The sequence below is a fragment of the Gouania willdenowi genome, chromosome 22 (assembly GCF_900634775.1).
Source record: "Gouania willdenowi chromosome 22, fGouWil2.1, whole genome shotgun sequence".
In the NCBI taxonomy this organism is placed as follows: domain Eukaryota; kingdom Metazoa; phylum Chordata; class Actinopteri; order Blenniiformes; family Gobiesocidae; genus Gouania; species Gouania willdenowi.
The window spans coordinates 30760481-30782243 of NC_041065.1; the positions used below are offsets into that span (position 1 = coordinate 30760481).

At 37.1% G+C, this 21763-nt stretch overlaps 1 protein-coding gene across 5 annotated transcripts in view; it reads left to right on the forward strand.

The window, feature by feature from the left end:
• The window catches only part of rps6ka1 (ribosomal protein S6 kinase a, polypeptide 1), a 78571-nt gene extending 64772 nt beyond the window's left edge, over window positions 1-13799 (forward strand). For 4 of the 5 annotated variants that reach the window (XM_028438759.1, XM_028438763.1, XM_028438764.1 and 1 more), the window contains 15 exons: window positions 676-713; window positions 1635-1774; window positions 3986-4056; window positions 4134-4222; window positions 4300-4364; window positions 4439-4541; window positions 5271-5401; window positions 6893-7018; window positions 7113-7202; window positions 7308-7466; window positions 8990-9151; window positions 10074-10150; window positions 10242-10359; window positions 10451-10588; window positions 12476-13799. In XM_028438759.1, the coding sequence (XP_028294560.1) occupies window positions 676-713; window positions 1635-1774; window positions 3986-4056; window positions 4134-4222; window positions 4300-4364; window positions 4439-4541; window positions 5271-5401; window positions 6893-7018; window positions 7113-7202; window positions 7308-7466; window positions 8990-9151; window positions 10074-10150; window positions 10242-10359; window positions 10451-10588; window positions 12476-12598 (1630 nt within the window). In that variant the 3' untranslated portion in view covers window positions 12599-13799. The remainder of the gene's footprint in view (window positions 1-675; window positions 714-1634; window positions 1775-3985; window positions 4057-4133; window positions 4223-4299; window positions 4365-4438; window positions 4542-5270; window positions 5402-6892; window positions 7019-7112; window positions 7203-7307; window positions 7467-8989; window positions 9152-10073; window positions 10151-10241; window positions 10360-10450; window positions 10589-12475) is intronic. The other variant, XM_028438761.1, reaches the window with a different exon arrangement.
• The last annotated feature ends 7964 nt before the right edge of the window (window positions 13800-21763 follow it).

Sequence of the window (21763 nt, forward strand, 5' to 3'; positions counted from 1 at the left end):
CTGCGAATAGTACCAAACATGCTAAATAGTCATCTACATTTATTAATTTCATATTTTTAAGCTTCAGATTACATTACAAGAATGTCCGTTAGCTATAGCTAAACCGCTAGACACTCAGCCGCCCGTTTTACGAGATCAAAAAAACATAAAAATATGTGTCCCAAAACAAGCAAGTGAAAGTTTAATCCGCGTCGAAGCTGTTTCATCTTCAACAAAACCCCAGGTAGTCGTTTGATTGCAAAGTGTGAGATTTTGAAGGAGATTATGAGCAAAATTTGATGCACATTGTTCTGCTTTTTCCCACTAAATCACCCACTTCCTGGATAAAAAATAGTGTGTAAATGTGTGATCTTCTCCTAAAACCTACATATGAGCTATTTATGTGTCATTTTTGGGCCTAATTAAAAAAAAAAAAAAAAAACATTTCTTAAATAACAAAAACAAAATCTGATGACCTGTTCCGCAATTTCTGTGTTTTTTGTGCGTTTTCCGTTCATTTGCTGCGATCTTTGGGAAAATCGAAGTCCCTAGAATTCCCATTAGGCTGTGTTAAATGCTACATGTTTTTTTTTGTAAAGATTACAGCACACAATTGAGTGATATCTGTTATTAAATGATATTTGGACACTTATTTATGAATCATATTTAAATAATTTTAACTTTGTTTTCTCAAAGCATTCTCCTGGATGAAGAGGGACATATCAAGCTTACAGGTGAGCTGTGTTATTTGCAATTAATTTGCCTGAACACACACAGAAAAATCTCCTCCACATCAGACATTTATGACCCTCGTTATGCAAAGAAAATGGATTTTTATAGCGTATTTCACACACAGGGCAATTCAATCTGGTTCCCAAACAGGGGTACGTGTACCCTTGGGTGTACATGAACACATTGCAGAGAATACTTAGAAAGATTTATTTAAATTGAAAATAATCAGGAAATGTAGCTAGTTCCTTGTTAAGCCAATGTTTTGGACAAATTCACCACAAATTGCTCAATAAAATACTATATTTTCTTGTAATTTATTGAAACTGGATTATTTTATGCTGCAGAGTCCATTTTATCACACGTTTGACAATAGGAGACAATAATTTGCTACATTTTACATATGAGACCATATTTACTTACTATTGAACTAATCACATAAAATTAAATCAAAAATACATAAATAAATAAATAATCCACTTTAAATTCCACTCATTGTTTTAAATTTGTACATTAAGATTTCATAGGGAACCGATGTTCCAGACACAGTTGGGGGTTTTAGGAGACCCCACTGTTCCACAGATGACAAAATTATGAGAAGGTACTTACGATATGAAGATATGATTTGACACAAATGCAAAAGGGTAAACGGGACAAAAAAGATTGTGCAACAGAAAACATTTAACAGTTTAAGAATCAATATTAGCATTAAATTCATCAGTAAAAACATTAAATCAACAATAATATGATTAAAAATGTTCCTCTCAGTCATAAGTAGGAGAGAAAAGGAGAGCATCTCCTAACTGTCTCGGGTCAGTGTTGAAAGCAGCCTGTTTTGGTGCTTCTAGAGTAATTATTTCATTTTTTATTTTTATTTTTTTCTGTTTGGATGAAATAAATGTGTGATATTCATATTTTTTTTCCAGACTTTGGATTGTGCAAAGAAGCGATTGATCACAAGAAAGCTTTTTCCTTCTGTGGCACGGTGGAGTACATGGCACCAGAGGTGGTGAACAGACAGGGACACACCCACAGCGCTGACTGGTGGTCGTTTGGGGTACTAATGGTAAGGACGGAAATATCTATCTATATCTTATCTATCTATGGTGCCTGCGGGCACCAGGTCGCCCGCCTGGACCATGTAAGGTGCTTCAAACCCACAACGTTAACTCTGGATGTAGTCGGTGTCTTCGTAGAGTTCCATACTGCTTCACTTTATACAGTTTTGTATTAAATAAACATCTTTCAATGTTTATTTTCACTAAAACATTGTGATAAATGTTTTCAGATTTGGTATCTGGTAGGGCTGGGCAATTTTGCCTAAAAAAATCTCAGATTTTTTAAAAGAAAATTTTGTGTTTTGTGTACCGATATTTGACAATTTGGAAAATTATTCATGTTTTTTCAGTCTTTTTAACTTTCTTCAGACCAAATTAGATGGTCTGAAGGGCCAGATTTGGCCCCTGGGCCTTGAGTTTGTGGTTTCATCTGTTAATTGTCTGCTTATTTTACTCATTTTATTGTAGATTTTTTTCATCTGTGTTAATTAGGGCTGGGCAATTTTGCCTAGAAAAAAAAAAATCTCAGATTTATTTAAGAGAAATTGGAGTTTCAATTCACTTAAAAATGACTGCAGACATCAGATATATTGTCAAAAGTGCAACTTTATTGCTGTGATTGTCCTCAAGAGTTAAAATGCATAGAATAATTCTATAATATAAAGTAAATGAGGTTCTGTCATTCAACTATTTCAAGCTTTAACTCAGGTTTAAGCAAAAGTGCAACAGCAACTTTACAGTAGCTTCAGTTTTCTGATTAATAAATCAGATAACTACATATTTTATAACATATAACATTACAATTAAATAAATAATAAATGCTTCTCTTAGAATCTCAGCATAGTGTGAATAAAAATCAAAACATGCCTGTGGCACACAGATACTGTACTCAAAGGATTAACAAATATAAACAGAGAGGGGGCGGGCTCACATCGTGCTATGGTAACACATAAGGACGGAACGCAAAAAAAGTCCAAAAAAATTTTAATTACATTTTTTTTTTTTTTTTTTAAACTCGAATTTTCAAAATAAAAATTATTTTTATCTGCAAATTCGATAAAGCGATTCAATTATTTTTTTGCCCAGCCCTAGTATCTGGGTTGTGATAGTGGATCTTCTAAAAAATATTACATAATGGTTAAATTGTACAACACGTTACATTTTTTGATTATTTAAAGTTGTTAGTGAATAGCAAAATAGGAACATCGAGTTTTTCTGTGAAACGTAATGATCGATAGTTTTTATTGTCATTGTACAAGACGAGTCATACAACAAAATTGTGGCAGCTTGGAATAGTGTTACGACACATTAAAAAAAGGTGAAAAAAATCCTAATAAATTAAAAGCACATAAATATCTCCATACAGTGCAAATGCTACATATTTCAACATTGCAATGAATATTTATTGTATGTTTATTTCCTTAAGCCATATTCGCACAGGATTAGTTTTACCCAGGGACCACATGTGATTTGTAATAATTACGGAGAATGTCTGTGATGTTAATCTCGTGCGAATCGGCCATGTCAGTAATTTGCAAAGTAAAAATTCCCCTGAAAATGACCTACGATATTTTGCTTAACTCCAAGGTCCTGATAATACTAATCTAATGCGAATAGGCCTCTCTGTGATTTGGACAGAAATGGGCGGGATCTGATTACGCGTTGTTTTGTTTCCGCGACGCATGCTTATTTATTTGTATCGATTAATTTTAAGGTTTCTTCTCACGTCCAGTGCCTACTTTTCTTCTTAGCTCCCGCCATGTTGAAAACTATGTGAGCGAATGTTACGCAATACTCATCCCGTGTGAAAGGGGCTTTAGCGTGTGTTTGGGGGGCAAATGGGGGGAATGGTGCACGTGCAGGTTCAGTGTGGTAACAGCTTATGGGAAGAAGCTGTTTCTGAGTGAAACAGTTGCAGGCATTAGGAGAAATAAAGTGTTGCATTTTGAAACCTAAAGTAAAAACGTGAACATTTAAAACTTAATAACAATTTACGCACAATTCCAGAAAGGTTGGTGACCCCTGATGTAGAGAGCCTTGTTTAGGTTTTTTGTGAGGGATAGGACGTGCATATAAGCTTTTACTTCAACCTACACCCTTTCGGATGAAGCGTTAGACATTTGAGTGTTGTTTATTCTGTTTTTGTTTTTTTGAAGACTGCCGAAATAAAATTTTAATTTAAATCTTTGTTTATTGAGATGCAATGATTTCTCTCCCAGTTTGAGATGTTGACCGGAGCGCTGCCTTTTCAAGGAAAGGACCGCAAAGAAACCATGAATCTGATCCTGAAGTGAGTGATTTCAGCTTCTGGTATCACAGCGTCTGGCTCAGTATTCGGTTGATTGAAAGCTCCGTTTGTCCCTACAGGGCCCGTCTGGGAATGCCTCAGTTCTTAAGTGCAGAGGCCCAATCACTGCTGAGAGCTTTGTTTAAGAGGAACCCTTCCAACAGGCTGGGTTAGTCATCTCAACTGATGCTCGTAATCACTGTTTGTTTCCTGTTGAATTCTCATAACTCACAGTTTTTCACACAGGATCCAACGCTGATGGCGCTGAGGAGATAAAACGCCACTGCTTCTTCTCTACAATAGACTGGAATGTGAGTTTCTGACTAAACGAAATAGACGTTTCCATGTTTCTGAGCGTTTAACAAAGATCATTTATGACTTTCAGAAACTGTTTAGGAAAGAAATGAAGCCTCCCTTCAAACCAGCAGTTTCACGTCCCGACGACACGTTTTACTTTGATTCTGAATTCACGTCCCGCACGCCTAAAGGTAAGAGTAGAAACGGGACCACCGAAGCCTCGGAGCCACTAGATTTTAGAGTTTGACCTCTGTATAATATGTTTAGGTTTCATTTATTCGGACAAACGTTTTTCAGGAAATTTACTTTGTTTCGACTGTCAACTGCCAGTCTTCTTCAGAGGCGTCTGCTGATCGCTTTGATGTTTCCTTGACTTCCGCGTAATAGTTCCAACAAGTTATTTTTGAAAAATATGTCAACCAGTAGTAATAGTACTATTACAGTCATTTAGACAGATTAATACTGTATTTTTCTGGTCGAAACATCAACGTAAACTTCCTGAAAAAACTTTGTCTGAATAAATTAAACCTTGATATATAATTAAAAAAGAAGACAGATGTTTTTCCCTCTAATATTATCTCTACATTTTTAACAAACATGCCGGCACAGCAGATTTCACTCCTCTGCACAAAAGTAGCATCACATTATATCAGCAGCACATGCTCCTGTCCTCCCAAACTCCCATACCCTTGTATTCCCCCCTGGAGTCACTTCTATGCACCCGTTTGCCATGCTACGCGAAAATGTCACCACACGGTGGAGATGAAAACAAGCTTTTAAGTGCCCATTTCATCTTTTTTTCAAGTAAATGATTTTTTATTTCTTGATAAATGAGGCCTACACTACGTCTTTATTGTGTGTAGCAGCTTCAACCAAATGACTGTATTACTGTGTCTGTAACTGCTTTCTTTTCCCCTCAGATTCTCCTGGTGCGCCCCCTAGTGCTGGAGCTAACCAGCTTTTCAGAGGCTTCAGCTTTATTGCGTCTCCGCTGTTGGAGGAGGAAAGTTTGGTGGAGAAAGTGCCGGCGCCGCCAAACCCAGTGGTTCAGGTCCGCTCCAAAACATGCTGCTGTTTATCTGACGTACAGATCAAGTTAATGCAACTTAGCCAGAAAAATACAGTATTAATCTGTCTAAATGACTGTAATTATGTGTAATACATGCAGGTATAGAGATTTGGAACTGAGCTATATATTATTTACAGAATTATATCGGATTGCAAAATCGCTAATGGGTCATTCCATGTCATTTCAACACATCCCACACACTTTGGCCTCAACAAATTCTGCATTTTCTATAAATTGTTTCTTCATAATTAAATAGTTCATTTTTAGTTTGATTGATTTAATATATTTGAGATATGGACAATTTAGTGAGGGGTGTATGTCCATTTTTGTACTTTTTTATTTTTTTTCCATTTTCAGCTTCTAATATCTCAGGAACTACATCACATAGGAAACTGAAATTTGGTATAGTAATATAGCTCCACCTACTCTCTCAGAATATACAAAAACATTTGCTATACATACTACATTTATTTATTGGTGGACATAACAGCTCCTCAAAATTGGAAAAAAGGTTTGTCAGGGTTTAAGGCTTCAACATGTTTGTGCCTTCAGTAAACAGCTTATCATATGTCTCAGCTCCTGTAATTAGATCAGCTTAGAGCTATGCACATAGACTGTTCACATCACTAATGATTAGTCACATATAGTCGCATTGGTTCTTGGGTGATACGCTCTTGAAATCCAAAAAATCTCATCTTTGTTTTGATTTATAGTCTAAAAATGACTCTTTCTTGGGATAAAATACATATTTTTCACTATGCGACTTTTTTATTTTTATTTTTGACCCCAACTTGGGGTTATTTCAACACTCGCCAACATTGTAGCTTGGCTCTGTGTCTTATAATCATTCATTGTTCATATTACCTGTAATTCGAGCCAATGAGTTTACAGCTTCTGTCTTTGGGTCATTTGTTGCTACTGACTGCTGAGTATACCCACTGGGGACGTCCTTATTTTAAAAGCTTTAGTATTAAAACAAAGAAACAAACATATGTAGGCTTTGAATATAACGACCACCACAAATTTCTGTCTATTGATTCCGGAGCGAACCCCGTCATCAAAGGCAAATCTAAACGCTCGTTACAAGTCGGAAAACTTCACAGCTTTTCTGCTGTCGGAGAGAGAAAAAGCCACTGAGAAGGTTTTAGTCAAACGTGGAAGTGACTCGCCACTAGTTTTCCAACAATGATGTAATAAATGATTTTGTTGAAAATAAAATAAAAAATTTTTTTTGTTGTTTATTAGTTTTCACTCGTAACCATTGCATCAGAAAAACATGTATTTTTGAAAACATCGTATTAATTATGAAAAAATTCCAAATCCCATTGGCTGAATTGGATTACCTGTGAAGTAATGTGAAAAAGTTCAATATGTTTGCTGTTTTTGACACTGTTTTTACATATCTAGTATTTTCTCACCCTTGTGGAGGTGTTCCTCCTCCATTCCAGCTCTAACTGACCTCCTTCTCTGTAGCAGCTACACGGGAAGAACCTTCTGTTCAGCGACGGCTACATCCTGAAGGAAGACATTGGAATGGGATCTTTTTCCGTCTGCAAACGATGTATCCATAAAGCCACCAACACTGAATACGCCGTCAAGGTAGGAACGCGAAAACGCTTAAACCAAAAACTGTGATGATGACTTCTTTAGTCAAAGGTCTTTCATGTGTTTGTGTTGTTTTTGCCTTTAACAGATGATTGAAAAGACCAGCACGGATCCCTCTGAGGAGATTGAGATTCTTCTGAGATACGGCCAGCACCCCAACATCATAACGCTAAAGGATGTGCGTTAAACACACACACGTGTAGAATCCTTTCCTGTGAATGTAAAGGCGACGGCTGAGGTGACACTGTGTGTGTGTGTGTGTGTGTGTGTGCGCGTGTGTCAGGTGTACGATAACGGCAGGCAGGTGTTTCTGGTGACGGAGCTGATGCGAGGAGGAGAGCTGCTGGATCGTATTCTAAAGCAGAAGTTCTTTTCAGAGAGAGAGGCCAGTGCTGTGCTGCACACCATCACCAAGACGGTGGAATATCTGCACTCGCAGGGGGTGAGGACGACTGCTGCACACACACACACACACACACTCGCACACAACATACACACGGCAGTTACTGAAGATGTGAATGAATTACAAACGTTGCTGTTTTAACACAGATCTTCAGCTCATCTCCAGAGCTAAACGTTGTAGTTCAGTCAAAGTCATTCCCATTTATTGTTACATTTATTTGATCATTTTACACAATTTAACATTTTTATTGTTTACTGGTTTTTCAGCAGTTATTATGGATTTTTTGATTGTCATTGGGAAGTGCAGCGATGCTACTAATTTCAGAGCTCAAAGGTATTCTAGTCGTAAATCAAAACCAATAAGAAGATGGTTAACAACAGTAGGATAAGCAACAATGATACTGTTAGATATTAGGGTGTTCCAATACAACTTTTCCACTTCCGATATGATACTGATATTGCAGCCTCGGGTATTGGGCGATATCGACACGCCAAAAAAATATTGTACATTTTTTTTTTTTTTTTGTTAGTAGTAAAAAACCATAAATGATCATAAGACACGGAGTAAAGCTACAATGACTTCATGTAAAGGATTTACAATTTTTGCGAGTGGTGAAATAACTAAAAGTTGGGGTCCAAAATAAAAGTAAAGAAGTTCCAAAAAGAAACATTGTTTTATATCCCAGGAAAGAGTAACATTCATACTATAGATTAAAACAGAGATCAGATTTTTTTCTTACATTGCCACATGCAGTTACAGGCCTATTTCAAGACACTGTCACCCTAGAACCAATGCATATATGTGACTAATCATTAGTGATGTGAACAGTCTATGTTCATAGCTCTAAGCTGATCACATTACAGGGAGCTGAGGCATATGCTAAGTTGTTTACTGAAGGCCCAAACATGTTCCAGACCCAAATCCTGACAAACTTTTTTTCCAATTTTGAGGAGCTGTCATGTCCACCTGATAGGATGTATAGCAGATGTTTGTGTATATTCTGAGAGAGTAGGTGGAGCTGTATTACTATACCACATTTCAGTTTCCTATGTGATGGAGTTCCTGAGATATTAGAAGCTGAAAATGGAAGAAAAATAAGGACGCACAAAAATCGACATGCACCAAATTGTCCATATCTCAAAAAGTGTTAATCCGATCGAACTAAAAAATTACAGTGTGTCTATTGAATTATTAAGGAACATTTGGGAAAAAATTGCAGAATTTTTTAAGGCCGAAGTGCGTGGAATGTCCTGAAAATATGTTGAAATGACATGGAATTACTGATTTTAGTCTTTACTCGTCTTTTTTTTTTTTTTTGATATCAGGCTAGTATCCAATATCAAAATGGGATCGGAACACCCTTATTAGATATGTCTTCCTTGCCTTATTTTAAAGTAGCGGCTGTTGACACACGTCACAACTCTTGAAAAGTTCATATCACACTGTACGTCATACATACTGATTGATTCCTTTGCCTTCTATATTTAGTGATTTTCTCCCTTGTCGTTTGCATGATTTGTCATTGTTGTTGGAGTGTTTATTTTTCTCCTCTTCTGCCTCAGGTGGTGCACAGAGACCTCAAACCCAGTAACATCCTCTATGTTGACGAGTCGGGGAATCCAGAGTCCATCAGGATCTGTGACTTTGGTTTCGCTAAACAGCTACGTGCTAACAACGGGCTGCTGATGACCCCGTGCTACACCGCTAACTTTGTAGCTCCAGAGGTGAGTCGTGAGCACAACGTTATGACCAGGGAAGTCTTTATCATGCAACATTTTAATGTTTGGGAAAACTAAGGTTTGAGGAAGTGATTGTAAGACTTTTGGTCGTGGCATCTCCTCGACCAGTGGTTCTCAACCTTAGGGTCAGGCAGGGGACACTGGTAGGGGGTCGCCAGATGCCTTCAAGAAACAATTTGAGCCAATATTTGCTTAGTTTGACCTTTTTTCTGCAACTACACTAAAATTGCCATATTTTTAACCTATTTTCATCACTTTTTCTTGCCATATTTTTGCTCATTTTAAAGCATTTTTGCTACATTCCTCCCATTTCTGACACTTCTCCATTAAATTTTAATGCCTTTTCTCCACATTTTTTCCACTTTCAAGACAATTTCAGCACCTATAAACCCTTTCCACCACTTTGCCACCTAATGTCACATATATTGACCAATTATTGTCACTTTTAACTTCTTTTCACCATATTTCATGCTAATTTTTGCCAATTTAACCACAATCGCGATTTGTATTTAAACAAATACATTACATTAACCATCCTCCCCCAATTTCTGCCACTTTTAAGCCAATATTAACACCTTTTTTTTTACCACTTTTTCTGTCTGTTTTTGACCACTCTAATCTCAAATTTTCAACTTCTAACCAATTTCTGTGGTTTTCAAAATCCCATTTCACCACCTTTTCCCCCATTTTTGGTCACTTTTAATCCATTTTTTAACTTCTGATTAAAACAAAGATTTACATCTTTAAAATGACTATATACTATGGAGCAAATAAGAATTCTTGGATAACAGTGGTTATTATTTGGATAGATAAATAAAGAAATGTGGTTATCACAAATTCATAGACGTGTTTAGTAAGTTCAGTGTGAACATGTGATAAGTGACATGAGGTCATGTGACTGTTTCAGGTGTTAAAGCGTCAGGGCTACGATGTGGGCTGTGATATCTGGAGTCTGGGGGTCCTACTCTACACCATGCTGGCTGGGTAAAATACAGGGTTTTGCGTAATTTTTTATTTTTTTTTAGCTGCGTTTTCTATTCACTCTCATCACTATGTATTTACTTTGTGCTGTCAGTTTTACTCCATTCGCCAACGGACCCGAGGACACGCCAAATGAAATCCTCAGCCGGATAGGCAACGGTCACTTCAGTCTGACCGGAGGAAACTGGGACACTGTGTCCGACGCTGCCAAGGTCGGTTTCCTCATCGCTCTGAGAAATCTGAGAACAGAACAGAGAACTTATGTTTGATTTTTGATTTTGATTTTTAACCCGATCCGTTTAGGATCTGGTCTCAAAGATGCTTCACGTGGACCCACATCAGAGACTAAGTGCCAAGCAGGTTCTCAGACATCCTTGGATTGTACAGAGGGACAAGCTTCCCAACAGCCAGCTGCAGCACCAGGACCCCAAACTGGTCAAGGTATGTCCCCATCATTGATATTTATCATCGTACCAATTTATTATTTATACAGTCAAAATTTGGCACAAACGTCCAGTCCCATCTCAGATCACCTCAGCTACAAAAACAGGCCAATCATCCTAAGGGTGGCGCTACAGGAAGTCTCTAAAGTTCAACTATTGGAACATTCACAACACGTTTTAAGTGACAATAAGTAAAGTAAGTTTTTTTTTTTTTTTTTTAACAGTATTTTGAATTTTACTTTCACGCGAACAATTAGAGTCGATGCAAAAATATCAATTTTAAACATGAGTTTTTCACCTATGGAGCCAATAAATCATTGTTATAAACAAATTACCAACATCTCCATGCTATGTTTTATTTGTTTTTTGTCTTAATAACTGAATGTTTGACAGCGGTTTTAAATCTGCCTTTAAACGTTAACAGCTGCTGTTACATAACCCTATTACACTTTAAGTCGTTACACATTGGGTTCTAACATGCTTAGAATTTCATTATTTATTGCATTTTCTTTACTTTCTTTCCTCTTTCCTTGACATAAGATAGGCCTGGGCAATATATCAAGATTTAAGATATATTGAAAGTTTTATTTTGGCGATATAGAAAATGTGTATGTATACATAAAATATAAAATTACAATATTGCCTAAATCGATATATGTATTTTATAGCTTATTTTGCATTAAAATACTCATTGTAGGAGTTGTTGCTTTCGCTACTTCTCAGAATAGCGTGAATGTCACAGTTAGATGGATTTCTGAGAACAGAATTCACTCGCACATGCTGTCTCTTAGAGGAGAAAAAGCCTAAAGTGGCACATATTGTGCAGCCGTTTGTTAATAAATGTTCCTGTGTGGCATAATGAATCAGCAAATTTAACCCAGAATTGTCTCTGGTCAGACTTTATTGACTTAAAATTAGAGATGTAACGATTCACTCAACTCCCGATATGATTTGATTCACGATACTGGGTTCACGATACGATTCTCTCACGATATATTTACAAAATGAGACTGTAGACAAATGATGACTGAAAAGTATTCCTTTATTTTTATCGGAGAAAATACTGTACTATTTTCCTTTATCTTTCATTGTCAAAAGAATCCCTTTATAAACTATTCAAAACAATGCAATTTAACTAAAAATGAATCTTGAATGAAATGAATATAGAAATAATAAAATGAAGAAGAAACCTATTGATTTAAATTCTGGCTCTACAGTAAATAATGCAGAACTGCATAATAGTTCTTTCTCTTTTTAAAAGTGAAACTGAAAATGTATTTTGTGCCCGCCGCCTACGCTTCTGGACGGAGACATTATCTTCGACATGACGAGTGCTGTTGTTTGTATCAGGCGTTTTCTTCCACGCTACTTGCTTACAATGAGCTGACCAATCGTGGCATGGTCATGTCCAACGTCACTCTCTAGGTTGCCAGTTTGTAATTGCAAACAAATAAATGGCTGGATAGATTACTGGAAATGTGCCCTGCAGTTCTGATGTGCAGTAACACGCAAGTGGGGTTTCCAGGTTGGGAGCCCTCTAGTGGCCAGGGGGCCCGAAGCGGCAGCTTATTCTGCATAGACCGGGCCGGCAATGCCTGCCGCCAACGCTCACGTCACGCGTGAGTGACGTAGTTCAAAGAAGAGAAGGATAAGTAGATGGCACCCTCTGCGATTCAATTTTCAGAGCATCGATATGAACCGTGACACCTATGATTCAATTAACTGCATTACGATTAATCTTTACATCCCTAGTTAAAAATATGGAGATATGAGTTTGGTCCATATCCAGCCCTACCATAAAATATTTATTTTTAAAATCTTGCTAGTCTATTTTGCTAAATAAGTTATTGTGATGAATCCATGTTAATGAGTGTTTTCTATCCAGGGTGCGATGGCAGCCACCTACTCCGCCCTGAAGAACTCCCAACCCTCCCCAGAGCTGAAGCCCATCGAGAGCTCGTTCCTGGCTCAGAGACGTGTGAAAAAGCTTCCGTCCACGTCCCTGTAGAGACTTTAAAAATCAGCCGTTGATCAGTCAAAGCCAGCCAAGGAACAGACAGCGTGGTCCGTCCCGTCCTCATCCTGTCACATCAGTTACGTGGACGTTGTTTGACTAACATTAAACACCAAAAAAAATAAAAATAAAAATAATGGGATCGAAGAGGGCAAAATAAAGAATAAAAAAGAATGGTGCGGGTTTTCTGGCAGATGTACTAGTGCTGTGTGAGTGTGCATGATCTGCCACGGCCGTTTCTTTCTATGGACGGTGACAACAAATGGAAGTTTTTCTCTCCAGTTGTCCTTCCTGATGCACGCCTGTGTCCGTTCTGCTTGTTTCGTTCGTTGGTCATCTTCCTGTCAATTAATGATGAGCTTTGTATTATTATTATTATTATTATTACTATTATTATTACTACTGTGTGTGTGTGTCATGCTGCCAAATCGAGCACAAAAAACCAACCACAGAATTATCCAAACTGCGCTGTATTTTTTCAAAGAGCATTATTATTACTATTAATAGAAAAATGAAACATTTCTTTGGTACTGGTAGAATGTGTTTATTCTGGGAAATGTCCGACGCTGCTTGTGTTTTGTTTCGTTTCACAGAGAACTTGTGTATGTGCGTCCGCTGTATGACGTGCATGTGATATAAAATGTGGCTTATTTCCCAAATTTTCACTGCTTTGAGTTGTCCATTATTTTTATTACAACACGAATTAAAAAAAAAAATAAATGGATTTTTGTGCCCCAAGCAAAACTGTGGCATGTTGAAAATTGAATATTTCCTTTGTTTTCCTTTTCGTATCTTGAATAACGCTTATCAAAGGCCGTTTCCTGTGTTCCTACGGCTTTTTCTGTTTGTTTCTCTCGTCCAAAGAATGTTGGTGATTGAAAGTCTTCTTCTTCTGTTTTAGAAATGTTTAAAAAAAAAGTGTCGGAGCTCTAAAAAAAACACAGCTTCTTTCTCCCTGGAAGTCGGTCAGATAATCGGTTAGAATCACACTTTTTATAATCCATTATATTTGAATCTCATTCACTCAAACAATTGACTTTAATGATACATTTGACGGTGTACCTGATTGTAAGTTGTTTCACAGTAGGTCCTGCTTTCAGCTCAGTGCCTAGGCCTACGAGTGAGAAACAACGTCTTACACGATAAAAAAAAAAACACACACTGAACAAACCAAAAGCCCAGAAAATACGTTATATTGTGAGGAAGTGATGAAGCCGTGTGGCTAAAGAACGTCTGAAGCAGCTGTTTTACCTCAAAACACCTCAATGTTCTGTTATTATTATTATTATTATTATTATCATTATTGTCATTATTATCCTTGTTTGATGGCAAATATCTCCCTAACTTTGACTAAAATTTATGGAAAGGTGTTATGGTTATGATAAAAATGAAGATTTTTATATCTTACAAAATAAAATTTGAGTTGCTATGACAAACTGTGTGGGTTTTTTTTTATTTGGCACGTTTCAAAAAGTGTTTTATGGTTGTTTTTCTTTCATTAAAATGATTAATTATATGATACTGTGCTTTCCAATTCTTCTCATTAATATTCTTACAAAATGAATTTTTATTAACACCAATGGATGAAAGGAATTGATATTTAACTAATGTAAGAATAAAGGTAAGTGTATTTCTTTTACACATTTTATACACAAGGAAATTCAATGTGCTTTGCATTATCACAAAGTGCAACAGTAATAGAGTTTAGATTCTTGGTCCGAGCCCGTCCTGAGTTCGGGCCTCATTTTCCCGCTCAGCTGTCGGCTAGGCCCGATCTAAACTCTTAACAGAAAACAAAAACCTGTTTGAAAATCAACAATAAAAACATTAAATTATTACCAATCATAAGCAGTAGTTTTGTACATTTTTCAATAATTTTGTGTATTATTGTTGTGATTTTGAGTGTTCATTGTTGTTTTGTCTTTTCTTGTTATTTTGTGGGGTTTTTAATTTTTGTTATCGTTTTTTTTTTTTTGGTTCATTTTGTGTAACAGTATCGCGAGGGTTACGCTATAAAAAAAAAAATAACCTGCAATAGGCGAAATCCTTGAAATCGTCAGCTTCATTTTTTTTTTTTTTTTTTTTTTTTTACAAATATACATATTTTAAGGCTGTAAAACCCCTCACCACATACTTTATACACTTTTCTCAGACAGGAATGAACATTTCTCTCTTGTTTAAACTCTCTCAAAGTTCAAACCTTTGAAGATATTAAAACATAAACCTGTTTTCAAACATACAACACTTCAGAGTCACACTGCTAGTGATCAGACATTGATGCTAAACGCATTCAGTTGACGTTGACGTCACGTCAACATGGACACCGGTCTGTTCACCCGTTCAACCATGGAGAAGAAGCTGTGTGTGACCACCTGGAGCTGTAGGACACGGCCTTTATAACCGGGACCGGACGAAGAAGGGTTTGGCTTCGAGGAGAATCAGTGAGGAGGTGGTAGTAGCAGGTAAAAGTTCTGTCTGTAGCACTGAGCTAAGATAGCATTAGCCGCTAATCACGCTGGCTTTTTTCACTGGTGGTTTATGTTTATGAGAGGAGAAAAAGTAGCATAGCTCTAAGTTTCCGCAGACAGTGAAACTCAATATGTTGGATGTGTCTCGAGTGGGTGAACGCAGCATGAACTCAATGCGCATTCATACACTGTAAAAAAAAAACATCGGCGAAACACAGGCCGCGAAAGGTGAACCGCGATATAACGAGGGACTACTTGTATTTCTGTTATCATTGTGTATATTTTCTGTCATTTTATCTATTTCTGTTGTCATATTCGTGTTGTGTGTCAATTTGTCGATTTTCCTATTAATTAATATGTTTTAGTTGTCATTGTGTATGTTTTTCTTTTCTTTTTTTTTTTATTAGTTTTTGTCATTTTGTTTATGTTTTTCTATCATTTTATGTATTTTTGTTATCATTTTGTTTTGTTTTTTTCAATTATTTTATGTATTTTTGTTTTTCATTTTTGTATACTTTTCTATCATTTTCTGTATTTATCCTGGGTGTCTGTAATGTTCTGGATCAACATGTACATTAACAAATGTCACATTTATTGCATCACAAGCAAATTCTCTAAGAATAATCCACAATATTGATTCTTTTTATTAGTAAATAAACCCATATTTCCTTCTAACCTGTTCAAATGTGTCAAACCACAGTCATTTAGAGGAAATAACGTTATTAAAGGAAGTTCCACGAGAATGTTAAATGACATTTTTTCATAAATTGTGAAAGATAGAGATCAATTGTCTTGTAGCCGAAATCGTTGGATGTTTTTGAAATAATCTTAAAAGTTTTGCATCCTCAGTGAAAAGATCATTTGTTTTGCACTTGTAGATATATATTGTAAACTTATTTGTTTTTTGTTCAGTCAACCTTTGCACCTTCAGATTTACCTTTAATATTTAATATTTAGATTTAACATTGACATATTTTTTTGAAAAATGTGTAATATTTAAAATGAAGATTTAGATTTAACATTTAATATTGAGATTTAACATTCAGCATTTAGATTAAACAATTGAAATGTAGCATTTACATTTAGATTTAATACTGACATATTTTTACGAGAAAATTAAATATCACAAATTTAACAAACATTGCTGGAAATCTGGTCAAGAGCCACATAAATAAATTCACTTAGCCTATATTTTTTAAAAGTGGTTTGTTGCTAAAGTTGCGAAAACTTGCTGCTTATTTTAGCATGTGCAACTCTACAATCTTTACCTTTTTGTCTGTCTTTTTTTAGTTATTTCTATTTACAAATTTTTTCCTGCCTCTTCTCTCTGGAGATACATGTTCTTTGTGGATTTTTGCAAAATGGAAAGATGTGAAATTCATTTGATATTTCTACTTTTGAAGTATGGTGTTGAACTGCTGAAGTCAGCATCCAATTTTAAAATCCAATAAAAAAACTCAGAAATACTTTTCATAATTTTATTTTTTCTAATCATGTAAAGCACGTTGAATTCCCTAAACAAATACATCTGCCTTGTTTTGCTTTAAGGAAGTTTTATTGTGGTGGGAGATTCTGGGGAAACATCAGTAGAAAACAACGCAGTCTGCAGTGGATCTTCTCACATTTTGCGCCGAGCTAAACAGCTGAAGAGTTTCACTCCATCTTCCCGTTCTTCTTCTTATTCTTCTTTTTTGTCCTGCTCCTTCTGTTTTTTGGACTTTCGCTTGTGGCGGTGAACACCATCAGCTCAGTGTTCTCCTTCACCAGAAACTCAATTTCAAGTGTCTTTTTCTCCTTCCCCTGAGTGAGATGTTGGTTCTGAAGAACTCCACACTGAGTGGCCCACTCAGCGTCTCTGTTCCCCAAGGTGGAATTCTGTGTCAGGAGCTCACAGTTCTCATTCATCAGGGCTGGAACTTGTTTTTTTGTTTCCTGGCGTTCGTCAGTGAGCAGACTCATCTTTTCCTCATCTTCTTTCTGAAGGTTGATCATTCTATCCACTGTGTCCTCCTCCAGGGCAGAGCACTTCTTCTCACATTTGGCTCTGAGGTCCGCTACAATGCCGTCGAGGTGTTGAACATCCATTAAAGAGAGGATCTCCTCATCTTTCTTCTCCAGCTTAGTGCTCGTCGTCTTCTCCCATTCTGCTCTATTCAGAGACACATCATCATCAAAGATGCTGTTGAACTCACACAGTTTATTCCTAATGTTCTCCAGTCTACTGTTGCCCTGTTGGAAAGTTTTCTTCAAAGAATGGATCTCCTCATCTTTGTTCTTTAGCTTAGAGCTCGTCTTCCTCTCCCATTCTGCTTCCATCTGACACACAGTATCTTGATGGTCGCGATTGAGCTTACGCACTCCATGCTCTACGTGCTCCAGGTCACTGTCTGCCTGTTGGAGAGCTTTCTTTAAAGAGAGGATCTCCTGATCTTTCTTCTCCATCTCAATGTTCATCTTCTTCTCCCATTCTGCTTTTATCTGAGACACAGTATCTTCATGGTCGCGGTGGAGCTTACGCACTCCATGCTCTACGTGCTCCAGGTCACTGTCGGCCTGTTGGAGAGCTTTCTTGAAAGAGAAGATCTCCTGATCTTTCTTCTCCATTTCAATGTTCATCTTCTTCTCCCATTTTGCGTCCATCTTAGACAGAGTATCCTGATGGTCGCGGTTGAGGATACGCATTCCATTCTCTACGTGCTCCAGGTCACTGTCGGCCTGTTGGAGAGCTTTCCTTAAAGAGAGGTTCTCATCATCTTTCTTCTCCATCTCTGTGCTCATCTTCTTCTCCCAGTCTGCTTCCATCTGAGACACAGTATCCTGATGGTAGCTGTTGAGTCTACACACTTCACTCTTCATGTTCTCCACTTCACTCTTGACCTGTTGGAGATCTTCCATTAAAGAGAGGATCTCCTGATCTTTCCTCTCCTGTTTAGTCCTCATCTTCTTCTCCCATGCACTCATCTGAGACACGATATCATCCAAGATGCTGTTGAACTCAAACTCAACTTTGCTCATTGAGCTGCTCGTCTCGTTCTTCTTTTTTTCCTTCTTACTGCAGACCCCCTGCCATCCACCTTCATCTCTGACCATGTTATCCATGATTCTGATCCACTCTCCAAACCTTCCTCTCTAAGAAGACTTCTAACAGTCCTTTGTGCAGTCAAGCAGTAAATCTGATACACACTCAATGTGCTGCTGGGTCTTTCCACAAGAATCGCTGCCTTCTCGTTAAAGGATATAAACTCAATGCAGTTTAACTTGTAATGACTCTGTCTCTGAGAACACGTCTACCCTCAATGATATCAAAGTCACACTGAGCAGGCTCTGATATTTTTAGAACACTTATCACTTGAAAGTGCCTTTCATGTTTTTAGAATACTCAAAGTGCCTTTCATGTTTGAATCAAAGTTACGTTCATGTTTTAGAACACAAATGCCAGAGGCAGAATGTTCCACATGAACAGGGGGATAAAATAAGAGGTTTAGGAGGACCGTACCATTCTGTTTATTTATGTCAAACAGATTCTCACAGTATTGTGTTAGTAAAGTTTGGATAAAATTAGATCAAATTTATTTGTTGTTGGTCATTTAGTCAATATTTTAACTGTACATGTGCATTAACAAATGTCACATTTATTACATCACAAGCAAATTCTCTAAGAATAATCCAGAATATTGATTCTTTTTATTAAATGGAAATGGTAAATGGACTTGATTTTATATAGCGCTTTATCACCACACTGAAGCAGTCTCGAAGCGCTTTACACATTAGCTCATTCACCCAATCACTCTCACATTCACACACCAGTGGGACAAAACTGCCATGCAAGGTGCTAGTCGACCACTGGGAGCAACTTAGGGTTCAGTGTCTTGCCCAGGGACACTTCGACACATAGTCAGGTACTGGGATCGATCACCCAACCTCTCGATCAGAAGACTACCCACTACCACCTGAGCGACGGTCGCCCCAAATGAAAGCTGCTACAGTTAATTAGCATCTACTTAGCTCTACAAACTCTTAATAACTTCCATAAGCGTAGAACATCATCCAAGTGAACAGGAATATTTCAATCTATAAAGATTCAACTTTATTGTCAAGATTGTTTTATAACACAACAAAATAAACATGTATGTTTAGAATAAAAATATGAATGTGTGAAGTACTTTAACAGTGCAGTGTTGGAAGAGGGGAAACATTGAGAGGGGAAAGATGGTTCACAACAGAGGGGAGTCCTATGGGACACAGTGTGTCGAAGGCAAAAACAGCCACACACACTCAGCAGCTAACACACACATGGTCAATGGCGTCTGATGAAGGCGAAAACACGCCGAAACGTTGCGCAGATGACCACTAGAGTAAAAAGCGTTTAGCTTAATTTTTTGTACCCCTGCCACCTTCGGGTGGTAGGTTTTTTGAGTTTTGGGGATCCAGTCCTAGCCCATTATGGACCGTGCACCGCAGGCCCTCACTTTTAGTGGGGTCCTGCACACTTACCTTAACCTAACTTAGCCAGTGCCTTTTGGGTTGGGGTCTGGGACCCCTTACTCTACACTTGGAGCCCTATATAGGCTTACCCTGTAACCTATCCTAACCCTAACATTCACACCTGGCCCTAAACCTAAGTTAGTGATACTTACCTGACCCTAAAATACTGGATTTGGCCCTAAACCTAAGATAGTGGGATACTTCCCTGAACCTAAATCATGCACACCTGGCCCTTAACCTAATTGATGATTGACAGCACACCTCACCCTGGGAAAGAAAAAGAAAAAAAGTTAAAACTACATGTTTAAAGCCTAATGTGGCATTTATATTAATAAAATGAAACCTAATTTGGACCTAAATTGCAATTGTTTTCTAAATTTAAAGTCTAATTTCACCCTTTTTGCTACTTTTTGTTTTAAAATACTCACCAGAATAGTTTAAAACATAGACAATAGTGAACCTGTTCTTAGACTAAAGATTTTAGGGTTTAGTCGGGTTTATTTATTAGTAAATAAACCCATATTTCCTTCTAACCTGTTCAAATGTGTCAAACCACAGTCATTTAGAGGAAATAACGTTATTAAAGGAAGTTCCACGAGAATGTTAAATGACATTTTTTCATAAATTGTGAAAGATAGAGATCAATTGTCTTGTAGCAGAAATCGTTGGATGTTTTTGAAATGATCTTAAAAGTTTTGCATCATCAGTGAAAAGATCATTTGTTTTGCACTTGTAGATATATATTGTAAACTTATTTGTTTTTTGTTCAGTCAACCTTTGCACCTACAGATTTACCTTTAATATTTAATATTTAGATTTGCATTTAATATTTAATATGTAGATTTAACATTGACATATTTTTTTGAAAAATGTGTAATATTTAAAATGAAGATTTAGATTTAACATTTAATATTGAGATTTAACATTCAGCATTTAGAATAAACAATTGAAATGTAGCATTTACATTTAGATTTAATACTGACATATTTTTACGAGAAAATTAAATATCACAAATTTAACAAACATTGCTGGAAATCTGGTCAAGAGCCACATACATAAATTCACTTAGCCTATATTTTTTAAAAGTGGTTTGTTGCTAAAGTTGCGAAAACTTGCTGCTTATTTTAGCATGTGCAACTCTACAATCTTTACCTTTTTGTCTGTTTTTTTTTTTTTAATTATTTCTATTTACATTTTTTTTTTCCTGCCTCTTCTCTCTGGAGATACATGTTCTTTGTGGATTTTTGCAAAATGGAAAGATGTGAATTTCATTTGATATTTCTACTTTTGAAGTATGGTGTTGAATTGCTGAAGTCAGCATCCAATTTTAAAATCCAAATAAAAAAACTCACAGAAATACTTTTCATAATTTCATTTTTTCTAATCATGTAAAGCACGTTGAATTCCCTAAACAAATACATCTGCCTTGTTTTGCTTTAAGGAAGTTTTATTGTGGTGGGAGATTCTGGGGAAACATCAGTAGAAAACAACGCAGTCTGCAGTGGATCTTCTCACATTTTGCGCCGAGCTAAACAGCTGAAGAGTTTCACTCCATCTTCCCGTTCTTCTTCTTATTCTTCTTTTTTGTCCTGCTCCTTCTGTTTTTTGGACTTTCGCTTGTGGCGGTGAACACCATCAGCTCAGTGTTCTCCTTCACCAGAAACTCAATTTCAAGTGTCTTTTTCTCCTTCCCCTGAGTGAGATGTTGGTTCTGAAGAACTCCACACTGAGTGGCCCACTCAGCGTCTCTGTTCCCCAAGGTGGAAATCTGTGTCAGGAGCTCACAGTTCTCATTCGTCAGGGCTGGAACTTGTTTTTTTGTTTCCTGGCGTTCGTCAGTGAGCAGACTCATCTTTTCCTCATCTTCTTTCTGAAGGTTGATCATTCTATCCACTGTGTCCTCCTCCAGGGCAGAGCACTTCTTCTCACATTTGGCTCTGAGGTCCGCTACAATGCCGTCGAGGTGTTGAACATCCATTAAAGAGAGGATCTCCTCATCTTTCTTCTCCAGCTTAGTGCTCGTCGTCTTCTCCCATTCTGCTCTATTCAGAGACACATCATCATCAAAGATGCTGTTGAACTCACACAGTTTATTCCTAATGTTCTCCAGTCTACTGTTGCCCTGTTGGAAAGTTTTCTTCAAAGAATGGATCTCCTCATCTTTGTTCTTTAGCTTAGAGCTCGTCTTCCTCTCCCATTCTGCTTC